General features: G+C 32.4%; 1 protein-coding gene across 1 annotated transcript; it reads left to right on the top strand.

The window, feature by feature from the left end:
• The first annotated feature begins 3,339 nt into the window (after positions 1-3,339).
• LOC126886147 (zinc finger MYM-type protein 1-like) lies at positions 3,340-10,793 on the top strand. Its single transcript, XM_050652996.1, has 3 exons — positions 3,340-3,556; positions 3,639-5,572; positions 10,785-10,793. The coding sequence occupies exons 1-3, from the start codon at positions 3,340-3,342 to the stop codon at positions 10,791-10,793; spliced, it is 2,160 nt and encodes a 719-aa protein (XP_050508953.1).
• Positions 10,794-11,143: the final 350 nt, after the last annotated feature.

Here is an 11,143-nt window from a genome sequence, read left to right as displayed (position 1 = left end):
ATAGGCTCCGTTCAAGACACCCGCCTCTAAAAACAGCAAAAAGGCTAGTAGATCAAAACTTTAATGTAACTGAACGGTGGAGAGAACAATGGGAGAATAACGCTGCACCAGCTAACTGGAACATGCCATGTATTACAAGTAAACCTGAGGGCTTCAACCAACCGAGACAAATTTGGACCACACTCAATAGAATAAGGAGGAACTGTGGCAGATGTTCCGACTCACTTTTTAGATGGGGAAAAATACAATCACCAAATTGCGACTGCGGCGCCGAAAGGCAAACAGTAAAACACATGGTAGAGGAATGCCCGATTAGATCCTATAACGGTAACCCTTCGGATTTCCTGGTTGCTATAAAAGAGTCAATCGAATATATTTATAATCTAGATGTTTGTTTGTAGAATATTTTTGTATTTACTGTTGTTTGTAATAATTTATATATATATATATATATATATATATATATATATATATATATATATATATATATATATATATATATATATATATATATATATATATATATATATTGTTATATTTCTATTTGATATGAAAATTAAATTTTAATAATTATAAACAAAATTCAATTTAATATAAAATATTTTCAATTTTCTCAACCACGGGCATATAAATTTAGAACAACCTGTATACAACAAATTGTTATATTTAATTTGGAAGAAGTGATTAAACGAAACTCGGGACAATGCGCTTAGAACAAACAAAGTGAATGGCGCGTACCATATCGTTGTTCGCGGAAGGTTCGATCATTAGCCTATGCTAAATAAAACTCAAGTGAAATCGATAATAGGTCATTATCGTTGTTCGCGGAAGGTTCGATCATTAGCCGATGCTAAATAAGACTTAGTGGAAGTAGATAATAGATCATTAAATTTTGTAATTAGTAGAAAGTAATTTTAGAATGGGAATTAACTATTTTTCTTTTGAAATCCATTAAGCATATTTAGAAAGATTAAAAATTGGTTTTGAGGAATACTGCGAATGAGAGTTGGTGGTGGAAGTTTGATTTGTGAATCTGGAAGGGATATTTAGAAAGTAGGGGAATGAATGACAAATATAGATCAGAATGTTTTGAGCTGTCGAGAAGTGAAGTCCAGTAGTAGACGGTAGAGTACGGAGAGTGAGAAAGCCGGTGTAGTTCCGTGAGTGTGGAGTATCTATCGTGGAACGAGAGGTAGGCCAGGTTGAGAGTAAAAGAACCTCCTTGAGCCAAGAGTTCCCGGTAGCTGATTGCAGTTTCGAAAAAGGTAGAACACAGCATCACGACAGAAGCAGGAAACGAGAGCTATACGAGCTAGTTTCAAAGGAGAACATTACTGGAAGCCAGGACGAGGTTTTGATCGCAGCCAAGGATAGCAGGAAACGGGTCTTGTGTGAAGACATTCTCAGTTCACCAGAAAAAGGTCAGTCTCATTTGTTTGGACATGAATGTATGGGTTTTTCGTATTAAATACCACATTTAAAATTGAAGAAACATAATCAATAATATCAGAAAAGCTTCATCAAACTTAAATAGAATTGTTGCTAATAAATCATAATAGTTAAATGTTAATAAAAACTTTCAATTGGAAACCAAAAGGAAATAAGATTCCCATGTGTAAATGTTATGTTTAAGAATAATAAGATATAGCAAATATTAAGCAGTGATTGCCATTTAAATAAAATAAACAATATTTTGATTACAATTGTAACCCATATGTGTTATTATTTTACTCTTTTCTTTCCTATCCCGATTAGGAACCATTGAGAAATACTTAGAAGCCACGTAAGTAAGTAATTAATTTTATAAAAAGCCCTGAGATTGAAAACATATTGATATGTGATCTGGTAAATTAATTAGATTATTATTAATGCATTGATTAAATTAAATGACATATAAAAATATTATCTCATATCAATAATCAAGATCACATCAACTGTCGTCCAACGTGGAAAGCATTGTAAAGTATTTCTAGTGGCAAATTTGAAGGATAGAAAGAGTAAAGCCGGTATTTGAAAATTTATATGCCTGTGGTAAAAAGTGAGATACTTACATTTGATAACATAAAATTTTAGATCTCTTTAGGTACAAATTTTACATAACTGATTTAATATTTTATTTTTACGATATTTACATTTGATATATTTATTGACAATTTATAATATTTGGGTGAGAAAAAGTCGTCTTGGTAACATACTAGTAAAATTTCATATTTGGCGGGGATAGTACTTCTTGAAAACAAATGTCTGTGACAAGAAGCCAAAGCAAAGACAACAAAAAACAAAAAGAACATTCAGACCAAGAAGATATTTTAGACACGACAATTATGGCATCAGAACAGCCAGAATTATCAGGAATAGATAAACTATTACAACTGATGCAACTCCAGTCACAAAAAATGGATGAAGTAAAAAGGACAATGGATAAAAATCAGGAGGAAACAAAACTAGCAATGGATGAAGCATCAAAGAAAATGGATAAAGTGGATCAAAAAATGGATGAAACACAACAAAAAATGGATAAAACACAACAAAAAATGGATGAAACACAACAAAAAATGGATGAAACACAACAAAAATTGGATGAAAAAATGGATGAAACACAACAAAAAATGAAACAAGCAATAGAAGAGAACAACAAGAAAATGGAGGAATGCATAGAAAAGTATGAAGTGAAAATTAAAGATCACATGCAAGAACAAGAGATGAAAATTCAAAATAAAATGAAGGAGTTAACGAATTGCCAGAGAAAGGAAATAGAAAATTTGGAAAACAAGTTTGAAAACGCTATTAAAGCAGACAGAGAAGAAGTGGAAAGAAAGATTGCGGAAATCAATATTCAACAAAATGTCGGAGAAAGAAGAGAAATGGTTATACATAGCACAGATTACGTGAAGATAAGGTTTGGCGGGGATGTAAGAAGATTACACCCAGTGGCGTTCATAAATAGCCTGAAAAAGAAAATACAGCACATTGGAAATTTCGAAACAGCAAAAGAAACCAGCGCCGGTTTAACCAGGGGTCTTTTGGGTGCTGTAGCACCGGGCGGTTGAAGGTTCTAGGGCGGTACGCGCGAAGCGCGTGCTGTTCCGAAATTATATGATTATGGTAAAATCAAATTTGCATACAAATCCACATGATATAATAATAAATATTTTTCTGTTTTATCATTAACTGAAACTGCTTACTACTTGAACACTTGAACCAGAAAATAATAAGGCGTAGTCAATATTCAATAGAAAAATATGGAAGGGCGGAGACAACCTGGATCTTTCTGGCGTAAAAGGAAACAAGAAAAGCAAGAAAGAAAAAATAAAATTTTGAAAGGTATAGGTACCCAAAATGACAGCATTTTTTGCACCTGATGGAAATCAAGAAGACGACACTACAAATATTTCCCAACCCGGTAGTAGTTCTAGTGCTACTAGTGATAAATATATTCATATTCAACCACATGAACTTATTTTGGAGACTTCAGAATTAGTGCTAGAGCCAGAGCACTTAGTATCACCTGTTTCAAAAGTATTAGAATATGAAGAAGCAACCACCAGTAACTCGGGTAAGTCATATTTAATTTTTTTTAACGAGGTATGGTAAATAAAACAGGACAATGACAAATAATTTTTTTTATTTCTTTTCAGATCCAAAACAGGATTTACTTAATTTTAAAGATCCGGCACTTTGGCAAGATTCCCATAATTATGCAGAAATGATTCTAGAAAAATGGGTCGAACAGAATCTTACAGATATGGACTTTTCAATGTCAAAAAGAAATTTCGGGGAACAACACAGGTATGCCGGTAAGCAAATATTTTATAAAAGACTTGTTAATGGAGAGGTGGTTCGCCGCGATTGGGCAATTTACTCCGAGAGCACTGGCAATATATTTTGTCTTTATTGTGTATTATTTGGAAATAAAAAGAACCAATTTAAAACAGGATTTTCATTATGGAATAAAAGTAAGGAAAGATTAGACGAACATGAAAGATCCAATGATCATATAGATAATCTGAAAATGTATATGACTCGCTTATTAAAGCAAGGAAGAGTTGATGTAGAACTCGAAAAGGAAATTAGCACTGCGAAAGAATATTGGGTGAAAGTACTAGAAATAATCATAAGTGTAATAAAGTTTCTGGCTACCAGGGAATTGGCATTTAGAGGTACTCATGAAAGAATTGGCGAAAAACGGAATGGAAACTACTTAGGTTTACTGGAACTATTGTCAGAATATGATCCATTTTTGAAAGATCATATTAATAAACGAGCAAATTTAGGTAAGGGCAAATCGTCATATCTATCAAAAGGTATATGTAACGAATTACTGAATATTTTATCCAATCGAGTCATTGATGAAATTGTTAGACAAATTAAGGCAAACAAATACTATTCTATAAGTGTAGATTCAACCCCTGACATAACACACCATGACCAACTTACAGTGATTTTGAGATATTGTGACAATAAAGGGAATCCCGTGGAAAGATTCGTGGGATTTTATAAAAACACTGGGCATAGCTCACAACAACTTGAGGAAACAGTTATTGGGATGTTAGAGTCTTTGAAATTAGATATTAAGAACTATAGAGGCCAGTCTTACGACAATGCCAGTAATATGAGTGGAAAGTATTCTGGTTTGCAAGCACGTATTAAAGCTTACAATGATTTAGCTCTCTTTGTGCCGTGTGCTGCTCACTCTTTAAATTTAGTTGTCCAAAATGCAGCAGATTGTTGTTTGGAAGCAACATCTTTTTTTATGTTGGTACAAGCTCTCTACAATTTTTTCTCCGTGTCTACACATAGGTGGGAGTTATTGTCTCGTGCAATAAAGGATTCGGCTGAGTCGGGGCAGACACTGTTACCTAAGAGAGTGAATACAACCCGTTGGTCTTCTCGTTTTGATGCCGTAAAAGCGTTAAAAAGCAATTACGGTTTGATTAAAACATGTTTGATTGGAATATCAACGGATATAAATGAGAAAAACATAGTAACAGTTGAAGCAGCTTCTCTATCGGAAAAAGTTGATTTGTTGGAAAACGGAATAATTTTATCATTTTGGCTTGACGTTTTACAAAGGGTTAATAAAGTGAATAAATCAGTACAAAAGGAAAATATGGATGGCACAACCGCTCATCTGTTATCATCTTTAGCAGATTACTTTGATTTCTTACGTGATCGTTTTGATCACTACGAGGCCTTAGGAATGTTCTTAACAGGGAACGAAAATTATGCTGAGAAGAGGATTATCAAAAAAAAAATTGCAATTAGGAGAAATGAATTCGGAGGCAAGCTTAAGCCAAAAAGAAAAAATGCGAGCATAATGTTATGTTTGTATAATAGACAATCTAAGTTGGAGATTATTCGCCGATCTGATAGTTATAAATCTTGTTCAAGAGCATTTGAATTTTTGTTTAAACTAAAAGCTACGGAAGATGAAGATATTTTCAGATCGGCAACCGAATTACAACAAAACTACAAGGAGGATTTGGACGAGTATTTTCCCCAAGAATGTGTTCATTTAAATCATTTGTTAACGTCTCTTCCCCAATTAAAAATAGACACTGCTTTAGAATTGGTACAGGCTTTATACGAAAATAAATTAATATCTTCTTTTCCAAACGTTAATATTTGCCTGCGTATTTTTTTCTCCATAATGGTCGCAAATGCAAGTGGCGAACGCTCTCTTTCGACACTAAAAAGGGTAAAGACCTACTTAAGGAATGCAATTTCCCAAGAAAATTTGAACTCCTTAGCAGTCTTATCCATTAACGAGGACCTGCTAAATGAATTAAATATAACTGATATCATCGAAAACTTCGCTTCAGTAAAATCAAGAAAACAAGCTTTTCAATAGTAAAGGTATTTGCTTACCTACCTGATGTTACCTGTTTGAATGTTATTAAGTAAATTTTTATTTTACTTTGTGAAGTTCGCCCTTAATTTTTTCCTTGTATATTGTTAGTTTTCACTTAAGTTTGAAACCAAAAAAAGTTGTAATTGTTTTTTTTATTTTAATAAACTTCTATTCAAAATATGTTTTGTTGAATTGAAATAAAGTTAAGAAATATTTTTGAGCCTGGGCGTGGATCCGTATCAGCACCGGGCGGCAGACTGTGTTAAACCGGCACTGAAAGAAACTATCAGAAATCATCTAAAATATGAAGCAAGCCTATGGTTCGATTGCAAAGAAGAAGAATTTGACAGTTGGTAACAATTTGAACAAAAGTTTTTGAATTATTTCTGGGGAAAAGTCCAACAATTGGAAATTAACAAGGAATTGCAAAATGGGAAATACAATGATAGGATGGGTATATCAGAAAGGACATATGCATTACAAATTTACTATAACGCAAAACATTTACAATATAATTACTCATCGGAAAAATCAGTCGAACTGATTGCAAGACATTTCGAAGAAACGCTGGAAGACCATATCACATTGCAAAACTACAAAGACATAGATAGTTTATGCCAATTCCTACAAATAAGAGAATCACGTTTAAGAGAAAGAAAATCAAGAAGGTCGCGAGAAGATTACAGGCTCCGAGAAACACAGGATTACAGAGATAGAAATCAAAATAGGAGGGACTATACAAGACCAGAATATAATCCCAGAAGGGAAAACGAAAATAGAGACAACGGAAGAGGAAATTATGAACAAAGAAATAGGCAATGGAATGAGGACAGAAATCGAGAATACCAGAATAGAAACACCACACTCGCAAATCAAGAAAACAGAAATAATGGTAGACAAAATGAACAGGGATATCGAGAAAACCGAAACAGATCCGACAGACCAAGAGAAAATAGAAGAGAAGTAAATAATACCCAGACAGATGAATATGACGGAGAGAGACATTATGACGAAAATATAAACTACGATGAGCAACCGGCGTTTTTTCACGACGGCGCTCACTAAAAACCAAAAATCAAACAGGAATCTTGTTTAACCCCAAGGAGTTTATTAAATTGGCAAGAAACAACGAAAAGAAAAATGGAGTTAATTTAAAATTTGTGGATGGATTTATCAACGAGAAACCAATTAAAATTATGATAGACACTGGATCTGAAATAACATTGGTCAACAGAAAACTAATAGAAGAAGTTAACTTAACAAATTTAATTTACAAAATACCTAGGGTAAATTTAGTGGGCGCAAACAAACGGACATTGGCAACTATAAATGAAGGCATACGAGTAATGGTACGACTGGGTAAGAAGATGTATGCACTACAATGTGTAATAATGCCAAACATGTCACATGACATGATAGTAGGAGTTGACGAATTGGCAGAAAAACATGTAGTGATAGATTTTAAAAATAATACGATGAATCTAACAGAAGAAAAAGAAGAAGAACAGAACAAGGAACAGGAGAAACAAAATACGGACGAATCAGGTAAAGAACAAACAGTGGAAATGAATTTGGCAACGAAGCAAGGACAAAGAAGAAAAGGGAGAAAAAGTCAGAAAAAACAAAAGAAAATGAAACCTGTGGCTCCTCAAAAGAAGAGTTGAGCCCAGAAGAAGAAAAATTGAGAGTATCAAAAGCAAAAGAAAACTGGGATTCCTCAAAAGAAGAGATGAGCTCAGGAGAAGAAGAAATAAAGCTAACAAATGAAAGCGAAAAAGATATGATCGAAACAGTGGCATTTGAAGGGGAGGCATATGAAAACGAGGATGCAGAATACACGGTAAAAGTATGTGAAAAATCTGAGGAAAAAGACAGAAGATTGATATGGGAAAAAGGGAAAGACAACATAATAGCCGACACTCTAACACAGGATGAGGACACTGAAAATAAGGAAACAATTACTCTACAGGTGGGACTAATTAGAGTAATACAAGAAGAAGGGGTATAAGACGTAGATTAAAGTAAGGAAATATACAGGGAGTTGGTTTTGCCTCGAGAAAATTTATTTAAAAATGCAGATAAATTTTATCGAATACAAGGCGGGGATTTGTTATATTTCTATTTGATATGAAAATTAAATTTTAATAATTATAAACAAAATTCAATTTAATATAAAATATTTTCAATTTTCTCAACCACGGGCATATAAATTTAGAACAACCTGTATACAACAAATTGTTATATTTAATTTGGAAGAAGTGATTAAACGAAACTCGGGACAATGCGCTTAGAACAAACAAAGTGAATGGCGCGTACCATTATCGTTGTTCGCGGAAGGTTCGATCATTAGCCTATGCTAAATAAAACTCAAGTGAAATCGATAATAGGTCATTATCGTTGTTCGCGGAAGGTTCGATCATTAGCCGATGCTAAATAAGACTTAGTGGAAGTAGATAATAGATCATTAAATTTTGTAATTAGTAGAAAGTAATTTTAGAATGGGAATTAACTATTTTTCTTTTGAAATCCATTAAGCATATTTAGAAAGATTAAAAATTGGTTTTGAGGAATACTGCGAATGAGAGTTGGTGGTGGAAGTTTGATTTGTGAATCTGGAAGGGATATTTAGAAAGTAGGGGAATGAATGACAAATATAGATCAGAATGTTTTGAGCTGTCGAGAAGTGAAGTCCAGTAGTAGACGGTAGTGTACGGAGAGTGAGAAAGCCGGTGTAGTTCCGTGAGTGTGGAGTATCTATCGTGGAACGAGAGGTAGGCCAGGTTGAGAGTAAAAGAACCTCCTTGAGCCAAGAGTTCCCGGTAGCTGATTGCAGTTTCGAAAAAGGTAGAACACAGCATCACGACAGAAGCAGGAAACGAGAGCTATACGAGCTAGTTTCAAAGGAGAACATTACTGGAAGCCAGGACGAGGTTTTGATCGCAGCCAAGGATAGCAGGAAACGGGTCTTGTGTGAAGACATTCTCAGTTCACCAGAAAAAGGTCAGTCTCATTTGTTTGGACATGAATGTATGGGTTTTTCGTATTAAATACCACATTTAAAATTGAAGAAACATAATCAATAATATCAGAAAAGCTTCATCAAACTTAAATAGAATTGTTGCTAATAAATCATAATAGTTAAATGTTAATAAAAACTTTCAATTGGAAACCAAAAGGAAATAAGATTCCCATGTGTAAATGTTATGTTTAAGAATAATAAGATATAGCAAATATTAAGCAGTGATTGCCATTTAAATAAAATAAACAATATTTTGATTACAATTGTAACCCATATGTGTTATTATTTTACTCTTTTCTTTCCTATCCCGATTAGGAACCATTGAGAAATACTTAGAAGCCACGTAAGTAAGTAATTAATTTTATAAAAAGCCCTGAGATTGAAAACATATTGATATGTGATCTGGTAAATTAATTAGATTATTATTAATGCATTGATTAAATTAAATGACATATAAAAATATTATCTCATATCAATAATCAAGATCACATCAATATATACATAGTAACTGTAGCTACAGGCACCCAGTAAACCGACGTCAATGTAGCTCCCGGTGTATATTGTATATAATAAATATTGATATTTCGGCACCCCGAAAATATCTGATAAAGAGGCATCCAAGTTGTATAAAATTTTGATAATAAATTACAAACAGGCACCACGCAGCGTTGCCACATTTATGGGGGTCACATTAACTGTTTTTCTGCTTAAAATGTATATTAGTTATTTAAACTTGACACTGAGCTTACATTTTCATCCTATGTATGTAAAAGTGGGTGCAAGTAATTATCGCAATAAAAAATATGCAATTTTATTCGAGTGAAGAAAGACCTCAAACGATTTAAACTATATTTTATTTTAAATTTGTGCTTATATTTTTATCAAAAATAAACTATCGAAACTGCATAAGAGAAAGACATACTTGCTGAACAAACAAAATGTATACTAGAAACAAAATAAATAATAACAAACTACGGAATATAACAAATCGTAGTTGATTTTATTTTTATTTACCTTTTACTTTATAATATTTTACGAAAAAATATATTTGTGTGCTTTTTTAACAAATCTCTGATTAAAAGATTTAAACAAAGGTCTTATAAAATAAAAACTAATAATAAAAAATCCTCGTTGAGAGCACGAACAATAAAATTAACGAATATTTTTCAAAGCCTGTATTAAACACTTAATAATTACAAGTTAAAAATATACAGTGTGTCTGCGTAACTTGGAAACATAATATGGAAAACTTTTTTAATATCAATTTTACGAAAAAAAGTTATTCTTTATAAAGTAGTCTGCATAGTCTAAAACCTAAGAAGCAATCATCAGATATCAAATTTTATCAACAGTATACGAGGTATGTCAAAAAGTATGAATTTCGCACAATAGTAAAGTGCTTTTATATTTTACAATATCGAAAATTGTCATTGATTAAAGGTGTTTGTAATTAAAAATTATGTTATAATCTGCATTTACACTCTTCTAATTGAACAAAAACGTTTTTGAAAATTTTTCTCAAATCGCGGACACCCAGCATCATTTTTATTTATAATAGCTCCGTTATTATTAATTTTAGGAAAAAAAGTTAATCTTTATAAAACGTTCTGCATAGTCTAGCAACTAAGATAAAATTATAAGATATTAAATTTTGTCAATTTTATACGAGGTATGTCAAAAAATATGAATTTCGTTGAAGAGTAAAGTACCTTTATTTTTCACCTTAATTTGATATGCATCTTAGGTTTTGAACTATGCAGAGCACTTTATAAAGAATAACTTTTTTTCGTAAAATTGATATTAAAAAAGTTTCCTTTATTACGCGTTACCCAAGTTACGCAGACACACTGTATAAAAAATATAAAACAAAAATGTCTTTTTTTTAACAAAAGTCCATTTAATGTTGAATTTTAGATTAATTAAGAATCCTCCTTTCTCATTCTTGACTCATTGAAAATAAATATCTTAACCTTTAACCAAGAAATGTTTTCGAAATTAGGTTGAGGTTTCTTAATAAAATCTTCGCATTCAACTTTTCTTAATGCTTTCTTCGATGCTATTTGGTTTGAAAAAAATCTTCGCATAATACGTTTTTGGTTACAAGTCCATTTTAGTCTTTCACCTAAAAACAACAAATTCAAGAACACATGAACACAATACTTTACAAAAGAGCTACCTTTTTTTGTGAAAAGTTGTCATCGGATTGATGTACTTCTAGTACTTTAACAATTTGGTGTATATCTACTTTATCTAAAAAAAACAAACAACAATTA

Source organism: Diabrotica virgifera, chromosome 6, assembly GCF_917563875.1.
Source record: "Diabrotica virgifera virgifera chromosome 6, PGI_DIABVI_V3a".
Lineage (NCBI taxonomy): Eukaryota > Metazoa > Arthropoda > Insecta > Coleoptera > Chrysomelidae > Diabrotica > Diabrotica virgifera.
Note: the sequence above shows the minus strand (reverse complement) of the source record. Positions and strands in the feature narration are given on the sequence as shown.

Bases quoted from the DNA above. Each gene is read 5' to 3' on its own strand.
- LOC126886147 (XM_050652996.1), top strand. From the start codon at position 3,340: ATGACAGCATTTTTTGCACCTGATGGAAATCAAGAAGACGACACTACA. The intron at 3,557-3,638 runs GTAAGTCATATT...ATTTCTTTTCAG, and splicing joins AGCAACCACCAGTAACTCGG to ATCCAAAACAGGATTTACTT.